Source organism: Eschscholzia californica, unplaced genomic scaffold (assembly GCF_041429995.1).
Source record: "Eschscholzia californica isolate CP2 unplaced genomic scaffold, dmEscCali1.0.p SCAF_2, whole genome shotgun sequence".
NCBI classification, from domain to species: domain Eukaryota; kingdom Viridiplantae; phylum Streptophyta; class Magnoliopsida; order Ranunculales; family Papaveraceae; genus Eschscholzia; species Eschscholzia californica.
Genome location: NW_028238309.1, coordinates 64307047 through 64328285, shown reverse-complemented (window position 1 = coordinate 64328285; position 21239 = coordinate 64307047). Strand labels below are relative to the sequence as shown.

General features: G+C 35.5%; 3 protein-coding genes across 5 annotated transcripts in view; all 3 read right to left on the bottom strand.

The window, feature by feature from the left end:
• LOC147560267 (F-box/LRR-repeat protein At3g58900-like) overlaps positions 1-20374 on the bottom strand; it is a 65473-nt gene extending 45099 nt beyond the window's left edge. The window contains exons 1-7 of one of the 3 annotated variants that reach the window (XM_086662453.1): positions 20202-20374; positions 19658-20000; positions 18948-19608; positions 18267-18431; positions 18127-18162; positions 17716-18022; positions 17295-17539 (exon numbers count right to left, since the gene is read on the bottom strand). In XM_086662453.1, coding sequence (XP_086518579.1) covers positions 17720-18022; positions 18127-18162; positions 18267-18431; positions 18948-19520 — 1077 coding nt within the window. In that variant the 5' untranslated portion in view covers positions 19521-19608; positions 19658-20000; positions 20202-20374 and the 3' untranslated portion in view covers positions 17295-17539; positions 17716-17719. Of the gene's footprint in view, positions 1-17294; positions 17540-17715; positions 18023-18126; positions 18163-18266; positions 18432-18947; positions 20110-20201 lie in introns of those variants that run through there. The other 2 variants (XR_015234792.1, XM_086662452.1) reach the window with 2 other exon arrangements.
• Positions 486-6828, bottom strand: LOC147560269 (Transducin/WD40 repeat-like superfamily protein). The gene is made up of 14 exons (XM_086662439.1): positions 6335-6828; positions 6069-6131; positions 5914-5969; positions 5709-5789; positions 5539-5612; positions 4867-4949; positions 3978-4084; positions 3313-3455; positions 3171-3218; positions 1573-1625; positions 1329-1413; positions 1173-1239; positions 974-1084; positions 486-837 (listed from the first exon to the last, which is right to left on the bottom strand). The coding sequence occupies exons 1-14, from the start codon at positions 6550-6552 to the stop codon at positions 719-721; spliced, it is 1308 nt and encodes a 435-aa protein (XP_086518565.1). The 5' UTR covers positions 6553-6828; the 3' UTR covers positions 486-718.
• On the bottom strand, positions 9890-12409 carry LOC147560268 (F-box/LRR-repeat protein At4g14103-like). The gene is made up of 4 exons (XM_086662438.1): positions 11010-12409; positions 10575-10739; positions 10415-10456; positions 9890-10332 (listed from the first exon to the last, which is right to left on the bottom strand). Exons 1-4 carry the CDS (start codon positions 11958-11960, stop codon positions 10066-10068), a joined length of 1425 nt encoding a protein of 474 aa, XP_086518564.1. The 5' UTR covers positions 11961-12409; the 3' UTR covers positions 9890-10065.
• Positions 20375-21239: the final 865 nt, after the last annotated feature.

The following is a 21239-nucleotide window of genomic DNA, read 5'->3' as shown; positions in this document are numbered from 1 at the left end:
TTCCTCGCAATCGATCGTGTGGTTTAGCGTTTCCCTCTAACAAGATGATCTGTTATAGCGAAGAGAAGGCACCTTTCGAGGAAGATATTTTGTAAAGTTGTGTATATATTCTTTTTGCAGTTATCAGCCATTCAGCACCATCAGTCACCGCCATCTTTCCACTTTCTTTCATCTGACTGCTCTCTCATCTTCTCTCACCTTTATCTTCTTCATTATCACCACCATCAGTCCTCCACCATCATCTCTCATCCCCAGTTCATTCTCTAAGAATTTGGATTCAATATAACTCGCAAGGCGTTAATTTTTGTTTCGTCATGTGTAACTTGATTAGTTTTACCAAATAGCGAATAAAATGCTAATAAGGAATCCTACTGAAACTAAAAGATACAAGCATGAGTGTCATTCACATTAAAACAGATGAAGTTTTCGACAAAAAAAAATTGGTTCTCTCTTCTTCATCGGAGAAAAAAAAAGGTGTCATTGAATGAAAAGAAAAAAAATGGGGGATTCATATAACCAAATGCCCCCCAAGATCAATAACATAATTATCTGATGTCTACACAGAATATAATTTAGAAGATAAAAATGGTATATAGAAAACCGACAAGATTTTCACTGTAGTCATACTTCTATGAAAATGGATTAACGGATCGAAACAACAATAAAGACAATAACAGTTCAGTCGGGCCAGGCCGATCCCATTCTGAGAATAGGAACCTCAAGGATCCTGTTGAATGTCTTCGTTTTCAATTTGATTATTTGAATCTCCCCAGTCGAAGTTACTTGCATCCTCTGATGCACACCAAAAACTCCAAATCGAGGCAGAGTTTTCATCGCCTAAATGGAGCAGAAGCAAAGAAATCAATTTTGTTACGAAAACTAATTTGGCACACACACACATGTATGTATATAATATAAACCCAGATTAGAATTGCATGAACATTGTAAGAAGACTAAGAGATACGAAACATACAGCTTAGGCTACAATGTTCGTCACTATCATCGAGTGTGTCAAACCTACGGTGCCCAGATGAAGTGGCAGACATTGGGAGATATGGGTGGAAAGAGAAACCATTGACAGTATCTGCAATAAAATCAAGAACAAGAATACTCTTTAGTTCAGAAAATTTAAAATCTTTCTTTCTGGTTTTAAGAGATGTCAAAAATCATACCAGATGCTGCTTTAAAGCTTGATACCCATTGCCCAGTCTGAAGATCATAAAAATGAACTTGACCATCCTGCTTAAGAATATACCACAGAATTTAATGATTTGGTAATGTCATGATATCCCTGATATATATCGAAACCAATAAGTCAAAGGATATACCTGCCCGCCTGTACCAAGATGTCGACCAGAAGGTTCAATATCGAATAATATCCGCTGGTTTGTATACTCTGATGATCTGTACAACCTAAATACCAAACAAATGTACAAATATTAGATCTGTTTGGACTTAAACTGACTCCATTCTGATTATCAAATACGTTAGTTTAAATGCAGAGACAAAAGATGCACTAAGTAAACTATCTACAAACATGAGAATTTCATACTGCCTCAATAGTTTACTTACTTGTAGACTATTCCAGCAGTATTTCGTATGTCCCAGCATAGTATATAGGGATCCTTCAATCAGCACAAAGAAAAGTCTGTGTCAGATAATTCAATATCGGGATGAAGATCATGCTGGATTAATTAAACACAACTTGTGTTTTGATCCATGGAGCCTGCCTAAATCGATAAACAAAAAAAATTAATCCATTTATGACATTCATTACTTCATAAAGGCTGATATTGCGGAAATTCTAAACTACATGCTTGCTTCCGGTTAAATCGTACAGTTATGGTTGATCATCATTAGTAGGACAGCTCATCAATAAGTTGGAAAATCTTCCGTGTATATGGTCTTACTGACGAGAATAAGAAGCGAAATGAGAAAACAAATTTCGCAAAAGTTTGTTTTTTTTTTTTTTGAAAACTTTGAATTAATATTGAAAGGAGAAAAAGAATAGAACTGTACAGGGGGGAGGGGGATATCATGATTACAGGATTACATGCTAATGATACCCCCCCAATTCGACACGAAGTCTAAATAAGAATACGCCCTAGCCCAGCCCAGGGTCCTACTCCAGTGGAATAGGACCCCCAAAACATCCTCCTCCTCCACCTTGAAGGCATTGGAGGAGTCCTTAAAGGTGCCCTCGTTCCGAGCCTTCCAAATGCACCAACAGACTGCTAATGGGATCATAACCCAAAGGTTACGCTTTGATTTCTTTATGGGAATCTTCTTCCATTGAGCTAAGAGCTGAACTAGAGATTCTGGGAGACTCCAGCTGACTCCGACCGACCCAATAAAGAACTGCCACAGTTTACTGGCCTCCTGGCAATGAACGAACAGATGGGACACTGATTCTTCCTCCTGATTGCACCTACCACATCTATTAGGCAAAATCCATCCTCTTCTTTTTAAATTATCCATCGTAGGTAGCTTGCCTATAGCTGCTGCCCAGACCATAAAGCTTACCCTAGGAGGGATGCTACTGGACCAAAGGGATCTATAATCAAACGCATCCAACGACTGAAGTGAGGGCTGTTTAAGCCTAGCATAGCAGTTACTGACCGAGAGTTTATCCTCTTCATCCTGAACCCAGACCCTCACGTCTTCTTTTCCTATTACCGGCTCAAGATGGTCCAACAAGCTCAGCAGGTCTGCATATATTGGGATCTCCCAATCATTCAGACTCCTTCTCGTACGGATATCCCATGACCCTAAGGCTTGGTTATAGTGGCTCTTAACCGATTTCTGATGGGATGTTGAGATATAGTAAATTGCTGGGTACCTCTCCTTGAGAGGAATAAGAGAGCACCAAACGTCCTCCCAAAAATTAATGTACTCCCCATCTCCCCGTTTGTACTCCAACCTTTGGTTCCCCAAAATCCCATTGAGTGTATTACCCTAGAGACGTGAAGCCTACTTTAGTTGGGCAGTAACATCTGTTTCTCTACTACGGGGATGAGGGTTCTGATCTAACTGATAAAAAAGGAGTTACCCTAGAGATAGGTAAGTAAAGTTTCAACTTGAATCTAGCTTTTATCTAGTACACTCATTGTTATCTTCATTCTTTGTGCTGCTAATTGAAGGACAGGGTCGATGGAAATTAAAACAATTACCTTTCTTCCGCCTGTGTATAAATAGTTACCGTCTCTTGAAAATTGTACCTGCAAAATGATCATAATAAAAGGTGTGTTTACAAAAGACTAGCTAAAAAAAAGCAAACATAAAATCATAATAAATAATAGACATATCACTTACATGGGTAACTCCACCTTCTTGGCCATGTAAAACATATAGAAGCTCCATGTTATCTTCTGTATAAATTGCTGTAGTCTGACTATAAGAACCAGTAGCAAGCATCCCAGTATGTGTGGGGCAAAAAGCAATAGCAGATATGATACCTGAAAACCAATTAGCAAGTGGATGAATTCAAAGCAAATTCACACTGGAGAAATAGTTGGATTCCTAAAAGTAGCTGTCAGCAAATCACTTTTAAGTTCCACCTGAATAGTGTCCAACCTCCGAATTTCATGTTAATAACACAAATGAACTTAATGATAAGACCCCCCAACCATAAAACTTCACTTGCCCTAAGTTGAGGCACAATACCAAGTTTTCTCACTGACATCATATGTTCGACACCTGCTGCTTTCACGAGAAAGATCTATTGCAATATAATGTTCATAGTCAGATACAACTTTATTTTTTTCATTTTTAAATTCCGCAGACAAATTTTATGTCACCACCCACTACTAAGGCGGGAAGAGACGAAGTGGAATGACCCATCAGATTATTAATGTTTTGGCTCTTAACTCCAAGAGTGCTGGGAGGTAGCGAGTCAAGTATTTTACAGCAGCGTACTTCAGAAATGGGGTTGAATAAGGAGGTAGGATTTCAGTGTGAAAGCCCAGTAAGAAGAATACCTGGCTGCCCTTCCTTGTTGCCTTGAGTAGTTGAATACTGTTGAAAATCTCGACCAGGACGATGGAGATCAAATACCCTGATACATTTGTTGTATCCACCAAATATCCTACAAAAGACACAACTTGACAAGCTTGGAAAAGAATAACACCAATCCCCAAAATAATACGGGAAAATATCCTCATTGACATCATCGGGTATTGGGTAATGCAATGTATCTAAAGATTCTGAACAAGAAATACTATGAGCAAGACAGAGATGGTTGAATAAGAATATAAAGTAATGACACAGAACCTTTAGCAGTTATTTACCGATTAGGGTTCACCTCATAGTGTTCGAGAAGTTAAATAACCAGTTGGATAGTTTTTGGATAAATCTACCTGTGCAGTAAACAAGATTTTTTGGATACTCTTCTTTCATCTAAAACAAACAAATATACTTGTTGATTTTACTCAAAAATTAGGGTTACTACTACCTTTTTTGACGCTAAAAAGATCTGAAGATCTAATAACCCTAGTTTTCTTGTACTGTTAAAAGGGAATTGAGAAATATGGAAGAACCAATAGTGTTCAAATAGGAGTCAGACTGTCAGAGTACAACTTTAAATTGGTTTCAGATGCAAACGAATAATTTCTTGTCTAGTTATGTCCAAAAAACTAGAATCAAGGGCCAACAGGAAACTTCTGAGTATGCCAGTTGAACTGTAGTTTGTTTGGAATGAGACATAAATTTTACCAGATGACAACCTTAACTTAGAACCTGTGGATACCTCCAACATTCGTACAGACATTATTCTTCGTTAAGTAATATAAAAGCAACATTTTGTTTAATTAACACAAAGACAAAAGTAACATAAGACCAAAGATTAAAGGCACAACCGAATTTACTTACTTTGTCCCAGAGTTGTTGAAAGCAACTGAAAATGCTGCAGTGATTTCGTCCATGGCATCATAAGCTCGATATGTACAACGCAGCTGCAGGCAATAGTAAATTTGGAGAGACCAGAATATGAAATAAAATGTCGACAACTCAGCACTAAAAAGCGTCATAAGATACAAGGGCTGGGTGAAGCTTAAGGACAGTGACCAAAAGTATCTCATGTGAATGAGAAGGGGATATCAAGGTATTCGATATAGAAATGAATAAGTGAACCAAAAGCAATAGAAAGCAATGAACTACATCACATGGGCTAGAAGAAGCACTGGAAAACAATGAGTTAATTCTTATTTCATCAGCATTGAAATAAGATTTAATCAAAGGCGTATGATCCAAATGTATATCAAGTTATCAACCAACTTAAACAATTTGTTTCTATTTATATACTTGGAGGGGAACGGGAATAACAACAGCAGCTAACGATATAATATGACCATCTAACGGACATCATTTTCTAGGTTGTCCAGTGTCCATCATATCTGATTATCTGGTCAGATACTTCTGATATCACCAAAATAAAACCCACAGGATGATGATCTCTCCCCCCCTTTCGTGCATCATGGCTATAGGCTTGGCTTCTATAGTCTATACATTAAAAACAAACATGTCAAAGGAATCATTCAGCACCTGCGAAGATGTAGCATCCCAGAGATGAATAGGATGGTCACGGGTGGTAGTAGCAAATACGCAAGTTGTCGGGTCTGAAAATTTAACAAGCACACAATGAGTTCAACTACCAGAGAGAAACAAAAAGCTAGCCAGTCGTAAATAAACCAATGCAGAAAAATAAGCTGCACCTGTAGCGGACATATATGGGTACCAACAATAATCGTAGACAGATTCTCCCTCATTCACGACAACATTTGCTGAATACGAATCTGCATAAAAAAAAAACAATGTGGTAAGACAAGATATGCGTGCTGCTTTTATTGTTTTTTTGTCATAACAGTATAACACATACAATTAAGGGAATTTTAGTATGCGTAATGAGTACCCATTTACCTTCATCGGCAGTCGAAGAACAAGCATCTAAATGAGAGTCATCAATATTATCTGGTCTGATCAACATAAATAAACAATCAAACGGAAACCAAATATCCATCCACAAGCCTTAGTAGAATCTATCAAACTAATAACAAAAATATGAAAAAGCTTACAAATTAAATTTTCGAATAGTGTTATCCTCAGAACTAGTTAGGATACAAGAACCATCAGGAGACCTACAAAAACACCAACACAAAAACAATATACATCATTCCTCATTGTCCGAAAACCAATTCAACTCAGCCATTCAGACTAATCAGACATCATAAAAACAACATTTTGAAATCTGACTCGAATCAATTCAAACATCGAGTCAGATTTCAGATCTGACTTTGAAATAAAAAACAGACGAACTTAAGAAGTGTAAACTAATTATTACCATTTAACTCCTTTGAGAAAATTATTAGGGTTTGAGTTGTTCTTGAACTGATGATGAAAATGGTAAGTCCTATTGGGAGGAACATCAAACCTAAGCAATGGCCATGAGAATCCGCCATTATCTACTACTGCAACGCCATTGTCCGTAGTGATTCCAGAGTTTTCTTTCTCTTCGTCTACTAGTAGTATAGCCTTCTGTTCATCTTCTTCTCCCATCATCTAATGATTTTGCAGTTGAGGTGTAAGAAAGTGAGGAAGAAGACTCTACGGTGAGACTGATACTCCGATTTAGAGAGAGAGAGAGAGAGAAAGTTGGGAAATTTTTGCCGCCAAAATGCGATTTTTGGGTGGCGAGGTTATGGTTTCCGGCGTCCTCACCCAAAAAACCCCCAGGCTGAAGTGGTGGGGAGTTAGAAAGGAAAATTTTGTAAGCACTCTTTCTTTTTCTTTTTTTTTGAATAAATGTAAGCACTCTTTAATAAGCCCAATTTTGGTGGGGAAATTGGAGAGGCTACTCTATTTTCTATGTGGCTTTACAGTCTAAGGTATATCCTGTGCTTCCGACACGTAATCGTTTTTCTCAATGTAAGGGATTACCCGTGTTTCTGACACAAACCGTTTCTAACTTCTAAAACAGCTTATTTATTCCGGTGTAAGGTTACCCATTTCTTTTTCGGTAAGGTATAATCCGTACTTCTAACACAACTCATTTCTTCCCGTGTAAGCTTATAAGGTAGAACTCGTGATTCTAACACGAACCACTTCTTTCAATGTAACTCATGTATCTGGAAATGATACATTTCTTTCCGTGTAAAGTATAACGCAGGAAACATCTTAGATGAAAATTACTTTTTGAAAGTTAAAAAAGAATGATGCAATTTCAAGAAGTAGGGAAGAATTGCGGAGTTGCAGTAGAGAAAATTGTGAAGACAATACGTTGTGATTGTTTTGGAGAAGTTATACACATCGCAAATTGAAAAGAATGTAGAGTTAATTTTCACTCTATTTCGTACAATTAGTACAATCAGTACTTTCTTTCAAAAGAAGGGCCAAGATAGACGAGTAAATATTGTAAGCTTTGAAAAAAGAAAAGAAAAATGAACACAGAATAGTCATTCTTTTCCTGCGATGTCTGTCTGGCCATATCAGATCAATATCCATATTCCGCTATAGCATTATAGAGTCCAGAACTTCCTTTACCTGCCCAAAGATATCAAAGTTTAATCTATCATCATAACTCATAGTTTTCAATCTCAACTCTCGTCATCGTAATTCATATGAAACCAAAAAAAAAACAAAATAGGCAAGAAATTTTTTTAATCACATTCAGATTTTAGAGAGAATTATACACTCAACATTTCTTAGGCCATGTTTGGCGCGCGGGGATAGCGTGGGAGTGGAATGTGATTCCCGGGAATCACATTCCAGATCATTGTTTGGCTTGCGGGAATGGTGTGGGCCGGGGAATGTGATTTCCTCAAAAAGGGGTAATAACAAACCCAGGGGGGAGGTGGGTTTGTGATTCCCATTCCCCCGGAATCACATATATTAATATTTATTGACAAACAGATCCTTAACAAAATATTGAATTACCAATTTTATTTTTTTGTAGGATTTGGTATTAATAAGTACTATTTATGTTAATGAATAAAATTTAATTTTAGATAAATTTCTATCTAGGTTTACGAACAAAATTTGATTTTAGATAAATTTTTATCAAGATATTTATTTATTATCTTTAAATTCTAACCCTTTGATGTTCCGTGTTATTATTTCATACCTACCAATTTGAAAAAATTATACGGATTTTAATATATTACAAAGTTGATGTGTATATTTTATGCTAAAAAAAGAAGTTTATGTGTATTTTATGTAGTTTAAGTAAGGGTAAAAGTGAACTTTTACAAATATTTACATTCCTATTCCTATACGAACCAAACAACTAATTAGGAATACGTCAGAATCAAATTCCCATTCCTGGTCAAACCAAACATCAAACTACAGTAATCTGATTGCCAGGAATCACGTTACGGGAATGTGATTCCATTCCCGCGCGCCAAGCATGGCCTTAGAGTATTACGTAACATCTAAGTCTATTGTCTACCTTCATTGAGGTATGTCGGTTTTCTTCTTTATATTCTTGTGTTTCTTTTGTTACCAAATAGCTTAAATATTACTCTTTACAAAAAAGGTTAAATGGTTTATTGTTGTTTGTTAATTGCAAATTCTTAGACCTGTATGAGACATGTTGTTTGCAATACGTCTCATACATAACAATAATAAATTATATAGAAAAAGAGAAAAGAAAATGTGTAACCGATTTTGATAGATCGTGAGAGAATAGTAGAGGGAGGAATTACGTGGAGAGTCAGATAATTTGAATAGAGAGATATTTTAGGAAGATTGTAACGGATTTTGGGCTTTAAACTAATTATTGACACTAATATTCTTTTGTTTTATTTCGAATTACATTTATCAAACTCTCAGGAAAAAATGTACGGTCAGACTTATACCTCACACAACCGACCGACTCACCAGACTTATACCTCACATAACCGACTGGTCTGCTTTTATATATAGGATTTATCATCATTCTTCTTCACCCGAAAGAAAATAACAAATCAAGTTCAGTTTTTTTTCGAAATCGAATCTTCTGGGATTTTTGTTGCAAGTCTTCACATCGAGGTGTTCGAAGGTAAAGTTGAAGATGAAGATTAAAGGGTACCGGACAAATTGATTTTCAGACAAAAACAAGATTGTCCTTTAACTAAAATTTAATCGACCAAAGTCTTTACGTTCCAGATAATATTTTGGATGGTCCAAACCGGCGACTTATCATCATTATTCTAATGTCTAGAATTCGAAAATAAGAGGATGTAAGACAGGTTCATGTACGACTTGATTACAAGTAGGCTAACAAAAGCCAAATTGTACAGGTGTGAACTTTGGTGCCAAATATGTGATATCCCATCATCTTTTGTTACATGCTCTCGATTATCATTTGAGAATCCCACTCAAGGATAACATAAGAAAAGCCTTTTGGAGAGCTAAATCCAATCCAAGAATTATAGCATATGAAATGTGAAAAAGAAAATCCAAAATATGCACAAACATTTTAAGCACATTTAGATTTCAGATTGGAGTCATATTACTTTTCAAGTTTTAGCTAATCTATCTTTTAAGATGGTAAGCCCAATTTTGAGTTGCGAGAATGAAATGTGATTTCCAGGAAATAGCATTCCGAAATGTTGGTAAACAGTATTTAACCTGGAAGTCTGGAACTGCAAGGGAGACTGGATTTGCAATTCCCTTTCCCTTGACTTCGCCAATTAAATAATCAGACAAAATCAATCTCTACGGATCTTATTTCCACCAAACAATATAGTGATCACAAGAAATCACATCACGGTCAGATTCTTTTACCGTGCTCTGAACATGGCCAAAATGACCTGATTGCAGACTTCTCACATTTAAGGTCTGGGGTGGTGGGTTGTGGTGGACTGGTTCCGTTTCATCTGCCAGCCCAATTCTGGCATGAGAGAGTAGACAGAGGGGCCAGCAAATTTTACATGTAGCATATCTCTTTTCAAGAAGGTAGTTCTTAAAGGAAGAACAAATCAGTGCAAGTAGACAAAGATAAGCTTCAAAAAAGTGGATGAAAGATCATAAAGAAGTTAAAATTCTAACATAGAGAAAAGAAATTATGAAGTCCTTAGCCCGCCAATCCCTGACTTACATGATCATAATGTTGGTTGAGGCTCGAGGGAAGGTTTGCAGCTTCTCGTTGAACTTCATTACCCGAGAGTGTGGAACAGAAGGTGAGTTGGCAATGTGAAGATTAACTTTCTCCAAGACTGTAGAATTCTTTAACAAAATTTCCAAAAACTTGAGTTCGTTAACGCATCCTAAGAGTCCTCGAACTTCAACAAACTTTAGGTCTTTGAGCAAGCATGGCAATGAAGATCCTGCATCCCAATAGTTACCTGAAGTAACTTCGACCTAGAGGAACAAGAAAACGGTAATCAGAGTACGCAAAATCGACCCTAACTAAATAACATCAAACAAAAAAAAAATTGGTTACCTCATCAACAAAGGGAAACATTTGGGAACTCTCCAAATGATTCTGTATATGAACACAAGTGAACATTATAAGAAGGTAAGCTCATCTTCAAAGCTGAAGGTGGGAAAAATTATTTGAAGACGTCAAAACTAAAACAGCTGAGAAAGATTTTGGTATTTACCCCAATAATTGTCAACGAAAGAGATACTATATTAGGAGAAAGCTTCAATAAGTACATGATAGAACGAAAGGATTCTCTTGAAAGCCATGAATCCAGCTTCAAGTATTTCAGATTGTGACGTTGAGGGGGGCAAATATCTAACAATTCAGAAGCTCCCGAGATAACCTTGGCACATAAGATAGGTCAATAAAAATGTAGGTTGTGAATATAGAATTTGATATTTCTGAATCACAAACAACAATAACCCAGTAGAAGTAGAACAACTTGTGCTTAGTTTCAAAAAAAAAACAACTTGTGCTTATGTGTGGCAAAAGAGAACCAATTAGGGGTGGGTTAAGCCCAACACATTTAAGATAATTTCTCAATAGAAACGTAGCACTTAAGCTATTTATTGACAAAAGAAACTCAAGGAAAGGAAGAAGGAAAGTGACATACCTCAAGGAATGTAGACGATAAACGTAGATCGTTCACGTTATGTAGTGCTTTAAAAAATGTCATCATACGTTCAGTGCAAACTTTTCTCTGCCGTACTGGGTACTTGAAAAATTCGTCTGGACTTTCACCATATTTCTTTACTACCATGTCAATATCCGCAGTTTGTAAGCAATAAAGGTGACCTAAAGAGTAGTCTTGTGACAAATAATCTTTGCAAATGAAGGATTTGAGATTTGGAGTACATAACTTGATAGTGTTGGGACTAATAAACAAAATGGGTGGTTCTACTCGATTCTCAATCTGAAGTTGCGTAAGTTTGACAGCAGAAATGTTGAAATTCCTATCGCTATCTAGAACACTAGACTCCGATAAGATCAAAGATTTGAGAAGTGGAAGGCTTGAGAAGAATTTGTTAGTTATTTTTTCATAAATCAAAATCGAATTAAGCTTTAGATATTCAAGTTGGGGTAAATTAACAAGATTAGGTAAAAAAATCATTGAGGTTTCATCCTCTTCCAAACACAATCCTAACTCCAATCTCGTCAATGATTTACTTGTAAAGATACAACTAGGAAACTGAAAAGGACATTCATTATATAGGTCAATAGTTAGGTCTTGAACATTACTTCTTAAAGCAACAAGGATCCATGTATAAAGAGAAATACTAATTTTATCAAAGTCTGGTTCTAGCCAAATTAAAGAAAATTTTTGAATGTCATACTTTTCACGACGAACAAATACCCAATTCACAAAATCGATAAACCCTTCATGAAATTCATTGAAAGTCAAAGTGGAGACAGAAGTCCAGAGATATCTCCATCTTCTTGACAAAAGACTAGTTTTCACAAGTTCAGTCATATCAAGGAATGACATGATATGATGAATTAGATTATCAGGTAAGTTGCTAAGTCTATCTAAATTTTCAGAACCTAATGATTTTGTTTCTCCCATTGTGAACTAGGGTAACAAGAGATTGAACAAATTTCTTCTTTTGAGATGAAGAATTGAGATTCAATTAATAAACAAAATAGTGAAAAGGAATTAGGGTTTTGGTTGAGATTCAATTATTGAATGAAATAAATAGTTCTAATTTGATAAACATACGCACAGCTAGAGAGAGAGAGATAGAGAGGGAGACCTGATATGGAGGAGAAAAATGTTATTAATGGTAGAGACGGTAGTGTTTAGTGCTGAATTTCTCAAATATGAGGTTCCAAGATCCAAACACAAAGAAGAGAACCAACACAAAACCCTAAACCCTCATTTTCAGATAATTAAGGTAGCGCTTTTGTTTTTCCTCCTCCCGAAAATTGTATGACTTGTATGGATGATATGTTACTCTTACTTATAATTTCTTACTTCGAGATGATACGTTAGACTCATCTGGTGAAAGGAAAGTCTTTTAAGTAATCCTCTAAATAATTGTAGCATCTATCTGAAACATAATTGGACTCGCTTTAGACACCTAACAGATATGGAGTTTTTCGGCGAAGTTCTGCGAGTCCATCTACTATGCTTCGTCACTAACTAAGTTTGAATGTACACTTATTGTTCACTCCCCGGATTCTCTCCCGCGTCTCCCGCGAGATGTGGAACTATCACAATCTTTTACTTTTGGCGATGAGCCGTCTTCCGGTCTAATACCACCTACAAGGGCATGGGTGAGGGGTTGCGACTGGTGCGGTTGCACCAACCCCCCTCTTCCGAAGGGCTCCATATCTCAAAAATCGAAATGAACAAACATGTTATAATTTAAAGGGTTATTTCCCAAATGGCCTCCAACTTTGTGACCAGCTTCCTGCTTAGCCCCCGAGATTAGCAAAAATACCCATATGACCCCCTTTTTCAATTATCGTTAACTAGTCATCATCTTCTCTCCTCCATCTCATCATCTCTCTCTGCCACCTCACCTACTCGCCACTTCATTGTCTTCCCAGGCGAGAGTCGCCGGCCGGCGACTTCAAACATAAAAAATAAATTTTTTTCTCTCTTCCTCTCTCTCTCTCTTTCTCTCTAACACTCCGGTGAAGGGAGACCTTCGCCGGAGTGTTAGGAGAGAGAGAGAAGAGAGAATTTTTTTTTTTTTTTTTAAGTTTGAAGTCGCCGTCCGGAAAATTGGCCGGTCGGCGACTCTCGCCTGAGAAGACGATGAAGTGGCGAGTAGGTGAGGTGGCAGAGAGAGATGATGAGATGGAGGAGAGAAGACGATGACTAATTAACGGAAAGTTAACGGTAACTCGAAAAGGGAACCATATGGGTATTTTTATTAATCTAGGGGACTAGGCAGGAAGCTGGTCCTAAAGTTGGGGGCCATTTGGAAAATAACCCTAATTTAAGAGTCAATAAATTACGTGGTATCATGTTATCTCAGCAAGACTCATACCTTGCCTCGTCTCGCCTCATGCTATCTTTTTTTATTTTTTTTTTGTTGAAATTGCCTCATGCTATCAAGGTCACGGGTTCGGACTCGCTAAGCTACAAATTAGTTTTTTTCTTTGTTTTTAACCATATGATGGGACCAACGAAGACTTGATTGGGGCTATGATGTTATAAGGCCCGATTTAATATTTTGTAGGCCCCAAACTAGATATCCAAGGTTTCAATTTTTTTGTTTCTTCCTCTCCTTGTTATCTTTCTTTTTCTTTCACTCCTCCTTTTAAATAGGTTAGATTTTTCCTTTGTCGAGTTAGAAATTTTTATTTCTGTTCTATTGATTTTGAAGTAAAAATAATTTGGTAATATATATCTTTTTAATGAAAATGTAGATTATGTAATCATGTGTCTGTTTTAATGTATTATAATTCATAGAATGAAATTGTGATTTTTTAGATTTCTTACTAACATTGAATACATCAAAAAAAAAAAAGAAATATGTTTTGAATCTTTTCAAATTAAATTAGTTATACAAATAGTGAATGTACAAATAAGTCTTTTACATTACAAAATTTTAATTAATAATATTTTTAAAGTTAATTTAATTTGAATAATTACTTGGAATGTACGACTTTTTTATTTTTCTATTGCAGTATAAGAATCCCCGATTAAAATTTCACACCGAGCCCCAAAATTCTCAGCCACGCCACTGATCACCTACGATGCTTCAAGTCGTAAGAGGCAACGATGTTATCTCTATTTTAGATGCTCACGTCCAAACCCAAAATCTATAGGATTTTGTTATCAACAAAGACTCCACGACCCATCTCAAAGACCTCGTCGATCAAGGTTATAGATGACATCTCAAGCTCACTACGTGTCGAGGCTTCCTGCTACCACGTGAGACGCTGAGAAGCTAGGTGTGGGAAAAACACTCGTCGCCCCGAACCTAGCCACATACGCTCAAGAAGTCCATTATAGACCATGGGCGCTTGATACTCCTTGTGGGCTAGACCCACCCGCCCCGCATAATTTTAATGGGCGGACTCAGGTTGACACCCATAAAAAAAATCAAACAACATAAATATCTATGAACATTAAAGAAAAATTGATTTCCTTTTTAATTAAAAAATCAAACAATAACATATATATATATATATAAACATTAAAGAAAAATTGATTTCCGTTTTTACAAAGATAAAAGTAAAGACAGAGTGAAAAGATAGAGGAGTGAACAAGAAGATCTGAACCTACAATTGAAGAGGCAATTCCCTCTCTAGCTTTCTTTCACACTGAATACACCCGCTCGCTATAAAGAGATTTGAAAGACAAACAGTGAAAAATTATCTTAGAAGTTGTTTAATCATATAAGTGAATAGTTATATCTTGAAAAGTAGTTATATTAGGGGGGGGGGGGGGGGGGGGTAGTGGTTCAGGACATTGGAGGACACTCAGAGACAAAATGTTCCAGAGACATTTCAAGACATTTCGGGACATTTGTCCGTAGACAAAATGTCTTTATGGACATTTCAGGACATTTGATTCATAGACAAAATGTCTCAGAGACATTTCAAGACATTTGGTTCATGGACAAAATGTCCTGGGGACATTTCAACATATTGAATCCATGGACAAAATGTGTAGTGGATATTATTATTATTATTATTATTATTATTATTATTATTATTTATTATTATTATATATTATTATTATTATTATCTCATCATTGAAGGATAATTGGTAGACATTTATTATTTTAATATTATCATTATTGTCAAACCATATGAAATAATATATTTGTACTCATGTTTCAATAATATATTTTTCGACTTTTGTGGACATCTGTGGATATCTGAGGACATTGATGGCAGTTGGTAGACATTTATTATTTTAATGTAATCATTATTGTCTAATCATACGAAATAACTTTGGCCTACTACTTTGAAGATATATTTTTCGACTTTCGTAGACATCCGTGAATATCTGTGGACATTGATAGATATATAGTTGATATTTATTATTTGTAATATTATTACTGTCTTACCATATGAAATAAAAAAAATTAATTAATATTTCCAAATATATATTTTTCGACTTTCGTAGACATCTGTAGATATCTGTGGACATTGATGGACAATTGGTAAATATTTATTATTTAATATAGTTAAATATTAATATAATAATAATAATATAATAATAATATAATATAATATAATGGAATATAATATTATATAATATAATATAATATAATATAATATAATATAATATAATATAATATAATATAATGTTATAATAATACAATAATATAGTAATATAATAATAAGATAATATTATAATAATATGATTTGATAATAGTAATTATTTTTATTACCTTCCTTACTCAAATATAATAATAATAATAATAATAATAATAATAATAATAATAATAATAATAATAATAATAATAATAATAATAATGTAGTAATATAATAATAAGATAATATTATTATAATATGATTTGGTAATAATAATTATTTTTATTATCTTCCTTACTCAAATGTCCCCAAGTGTCTTCCATATTTTGAGAGACATTTTCTCTCCAAAAGCTCTCCAAATTTACACTAAAATGTCTCCAAATGTCCCCAAAAATAATTTGTCCTGAAATGTCCCTAATTTCGTGTCCCGAATGAATAACACAGACATTTGGGGACATTTGAAATGTCTCCAACCAATAACACGGACATTTGGGGACATTTGGAGACATTTGAAATGTCCCCAACCAATAACACGGACATTTGGGGACATTTCAAATGTCCCCAACCAATAACACGGACATTGGGGGACATGAAAATGTCCCCCAATGTCCCCAACCACTACCCCCCCCCCCCCCCCCCCCCCCCCCCCTTAATGGAAAAAATCTGATGGTAAAAATTTAACGAAAGATATTTAATGGATGAAATTTATGATTACAAGTTATAACATGATAAAAAAACCTAACTAATTTGTTATGTAGATGATATAGAGCTCTGATATGGGCTGAGTAGAGTGTTGTTAATGTATAAACTAGAAGAAGAAAAAGTACCAAAATGAAACCCTAAATCTTCATTGAATTCGTACTATCAAATGAAATATGAGAAGAAAATAATGTGGAAGGGTCGAAACTTTTGGGGGCGCCAAGAAAGTTCTCGCCCTAGAATCAAAATGAATGTTTATTTATTGGGTTAATTCTCATTTCCCCCGTATCTCCCTGTCCCAGTGTTAATAGGACACACACAAGATTGGTAATCCAAGTGGTCGATGATGTTGACATGAACTCCACAACCTTGGAAGTTTTCAGGTTCAATTATCAAAAGAGGTGGATTCCATGGTTTATTGATCTTGGGTTATTAAGGTATTAAATAATGTTATTATTGTCGAGCTTTTGGCCATGTTCAGTTGGGCTTTAGGCTTTTTTCATTAACGGTTTAACTTAGGAAGTTCTCGTGTTTATCACATCTTCATGATGTATCGATGTCTTGCAATGACTAACATATATCGTACTCGGTTTCTCAAGAAACAAAAGAACTCTTTATTTGAAGGGGGCTATGACAAAGGCTCCTCTCTAGATGCTTTTATAAGCTGAACACACACTTTTTTTCAGAAAAGTGAAGTGAACTCGTGACTTGAGATTTATTAGGCGTAAGTCAACTTTTTTTTTTTGTTGAGATTTACTAGGTGTAAGTCAACTTGGTAACCATTCTAGTTAATGATTGTTGACGTGCACACATTACTACTGAACAAGAATTTTGTTTTGCAATTTCTAAAACAAACAAAAAAAAACGAACTTTGTTTTACAAAAATACTTGAAAAAAGAAGGATTTGAACGATTGGTGTCTGCGTGAAAACGATTTCCTCCCAAGAGGCAAGACAAGAAATACAGAGCAAAAACGATCATTTCAGAACTAGTTACATTAATACTAAATGGAACGATAAGAATATATACATCATTCCCAATACCATCTGAAATAGAGTTTGCAGGTCCTATAACATAGTTATAATTACAGTACCTCAAAAGATTCTAACTAAGCCAATAGGCATCCTTCAGATGATCTTGACCATGTTCTTTCCGAGTCCTTCGAAACAATAATTCACTCTAAATGGGTCATAGCTGCTTGCGAACGAAATCCTCCCCAAACAACCTGCATAATTTGAAATTTTACACTGAAAAGTTCAATATGCAAATAAATAACCAACCATAAGAAGGGGTATTAAAAATTTGTATAGCAAGTCCTATGAAATATTAAAATTCATGATAATGTAACGTTAAATGACATATCTACTTACTCGTGATAAAAGAAGTGAAATAAAACATCACCTTTTTAAATTGCCCTGAACAAGATCAGAGTATTCGCAGCCCCAGAGACCCTTGGAAAGCTTAGTAACATCTTACTAAATATCTCCATTCTTTTCTCCGTAAGCAATGCGTTTTCCTCGGAACCACAATATCGGATAACCAATTTCTCCAAGACAACAGAATGTTTTAACAAATTTTCTAAGAGTTTGAGTTCATATACGCATCCTGAAAGATATCGGATCTGAACAAACTTGAGGTGATAGAGCATACATGACAACAAAGACCCAGCTTCCCAATAGTCTACGTTGTTTTCCGAATTGAATGTTACCTAAACAACACGAAAAATAAAACTTACAGAATGCAACATATATTGCTAAATTGTTTAACAAATTTAAAAAAAGAAACAAAAAGGTATGAGGTTAGGATGATGACCTCGTCAACATAGGGAAAATATTGGAGATCGTCCACCTAAATAACAAACATAACTTAGCTTGGGAACAAAATAAATTCTTCATAAGAGCTGAATATGGAAAAAGTTAATGTACCCGATGGGTAAGAGTTTTATTAATTACCCAATTAAGATCCAACAGAAGAGATTCAATATTAGGACAAATCTCGAGTAAGTACATTATTGCACGAAAGGAAGCTCTTGAACGCCATGTATCCAGCTTCAAGCATCGTAAATTATGAAATTGAATGGGGGTGCTGTGTACCGTTTTAGGGTCTCCCATCATAGTCTGAGCACAACAAAGGCAAACATACATGATTCATTTTAGATGGATCCATATTCATAAATGTGTGACGGTAATGGACGAATCTGTTTTTTGATTTTTCTCGACACAACATGTTTGATACCTTGAACTATGCCAGGTACCTAAATCATCTCCATGTGATACAGGTCATAAGAAAACATATCGTACAAGAAAAGGAAAATTGTACGTAAATCATTCCACATGACTAGAGGATAAATTCCCCAATTTATGAACACAGCCCGCTAGCCACTTAGGTTAAAACATGAAGCCGCCGTTTAGCTATTTACTCGAGTACAACGGAAGAAGAATGAAGGGAGAAAGGGAGTGTCTCTTCATAAAAGGCCTACCACGATCTAGTATGACAAAATTTCAGGTTTTTAACACATCACATGTCAATATGGGGAATCCTACCAGTCATTCTTGTTATAATCGGGACGATGAATGCAAACAGTTAAGCGATATTATAAGAGAAGAGTGGAGAGAGGAAGGAAGGAAATATACCTCAAGGAAGCCACATGATAACTTAAGATCCTTTGCATTATGAAGCACTCTTAGAAATTTCATCAGACGAAGAGCATAGAAATTTTTCCACGATAACTGAAGATCTGAAAATTCTTCTTGCGATTCATATGCTCCCACTAATACCATTTCAATATCAGCAGTTTCTAAGCAATTAAAGCTGTCTAGATAGTAGTCTTTTCCCAGCGTATCTTTGAAAACAAAGGATCTAAGTTTTGGAGCATATAACTTGACAGTTTCAATATGAACATCAATGATGTCTAGTGTAAGATGCTTAAGATTAGGACAAGAAATGTTGAAATTCATATCACTATCTTTTACACAACAATTCTCTAAGACCAAAGATTCCAAAGCTGGACAATTTGAGAAGAAATTATTGGTCAAGTTCTCAGCAATTGGAAGCCCACGTAGCTCCAAATATTCAAGATTAGGTAAATCCACTGAATTTAGAATAAGCTCTGAATTGATACGACCGACAATACGAATTACCAACTTTCTCAACGAAGTTAACGTAAAAATACATGGAGGAAATTGAAACTTGGAATTATAGGGCATTTCAATACGTAGATCTTGAACTTCTTTTCTCACAGCAACAAGTATCCACGTATAAATACGGTATCGAAGTGTTTCACATTCACAATGGCTACAGAGATTCCATGTATAAATATGGTATCGACGTGTTTCACATTCACAATGGCTACAGAGAAGCTGAAGCCTTTGTATATTAGAGGAATCGCGAAGAAGCAATATGGTGTCCACAAAACGTATAAACGTACTAGTGGATCTTGGGTTGCGTGAAAAAAACATAGAATCGTCGAATTTCAGAGTGGGGATTGAGGTCCATAGAGGTAACCATCTTTTTGAAAGAACACTAGTTTGAATAACATATTTGGTATCAAGGAAAGAGAGGATATGATGAATGAGTGAATCGGGCAATTGACTGATTCTGTCTTCACCACTATTAGAAGAAGAAAAGGGTGAATTTTTCTTCTTCTTCTTTTGCTTTGAAATTGTTGTTGCCATTGTCTAGTATATCTAAAAGATGAATGAAACAAAGTAATCAGATAATCACAACTCAACCATGATACATTCAGATTGGTAGTAAGACATTATTGAAGTTGACAGCAAGAAACGAAATAAACCCTAATGAGCTAAATACTAGTAGTAGTAGCTAACATGACTTACAATTTCTATCAATTGAAAAGCCCAAACTATGTAATGATACTGATTACTTACCTTATCTAAAAACCTGAATATCTGAGATCAGCGAGCTCCAATTCCCAAATTCAGACAAGTAGCTAGGAAAGAAGAAAATGGTGAAGATGAGAGTTTGATATTGTTAGGGTTCAGAGTTTTTTTGTAGAGAATTCGCGGGAGATGGTAGTTAGGAAGAGCAGTTGAAAAGAAACGGTTGATTTTAGGGTTTAGGTTCGTTAATAAAGGACTCATCTCGCACCAAATTTTACATGGGTGGGGCCCAACCCCGCCCATTATCTATAAGTGGGCCGGGCTGGTACTACCCGTGTTGGACTTCGGGCAGTGTTTTCTGGTTTGACTCGGGCGTTCTGTGCCGGGTTTCGGTCTTTTCGGCAGAACTCCCATTCCTAGGTAGGGGTTTCGGGACATAAAGAAAAATCTCCCCGACATATCGACTTTTTTTTTCCGTAAGAGGGACATATAAACTTAGTCAATCAAGATGAGACGAGAGAATGGAAAACATTTTAAGATCTACAAGAAGTTTATAGGAGGAGGGTATAACTCGTAGCTGTCAGGCACAAGCGTCTATAGTTTATACATTATTAGTCTGTAATGGTTCAAATGTCTCCTAATATACATTTTATTTTCGAAACATTCAAATGTCCTTTGTACATGAAATCGAGATGTTTCTTGATGTTTTAGTTTTATAAAGTAGACATTTTAATATAAATTAAGAGAGCTTTAGACAGATAATGTCTTTGAAAATATAGAAGACATTTGTAAAAATTCAATTGACCAAAGTTTTTATGTCTCAGATAATATTTTGGATGGTCCAAAGCCGTGACATATTATCATTATTCTAATGTCTAGAATTCGAAAATAAGAGGATGTAAGACAGGTTCACGCGCGACTTGATTACAAGTAGGTTAACAGAAGCAAAATAGTACTGGTGTGAACTTCGGTTCCAAATATGTGATATCTGATCATCTCTTGTTACATGCTATTGATTATCATTTAAGAATCCCACTCAAGGATAAAATAAGAAAAGCCTTTTGGAGAGTTAAATCCAATCCAAGA

What these genes read in the sequence shown, in the direction of transcription:
- LOC147560269 (XM_086662439.1), bottom strand. Translation starts at nt 6,552, where the DNA reads ATGATGGGAGAAGAAGATGAACAGAAGGCTATACTACTAGTAGACGAA. An exon ending in TTCAACAACTCTGGGACAAA is followed by an intron (nt 4,085 to 4,866) that starts GTAAGTAAATTC and finishes TGTCTTTTGTAG; the next exon opens with GATATTTGGTGGATACAACA. An exon ending in AAGCTTTAAAGCAGCATCTG is followed by an intron (nt 1,085 to 1,172) that starts GTATGATTTTTG and finishes ATTTTATTGCAG; the next exon opens with ATACTGTCAATGGTTTCTCT.
- LOC147560268 (XM_086662438.1), bottom strand. Translation starts at nt 11,960, where the DNA reads ATGGGAGAAACAAAATCATTAGGTTCTGAAAATTTAGATAGACTTAGC. An exon ending in TTTCGTTGACAATTATTGGG is followed by an intron (nt 10,457 to 10,574) that starts GTAAATACCAAA and finishes GTTCATATACAG; the next exon opens with AATCATTTGGAGAGTTCCCA. An exon ending in TGTTTCCCTTTGTTGATGAG is followed by an intron (nt 10,333 to 10,414) that starts GTAACCAATTTT and finishes TTGTTCCTCTAG; the next exon opens with GTCGAAGTTACTTCAGGTAA.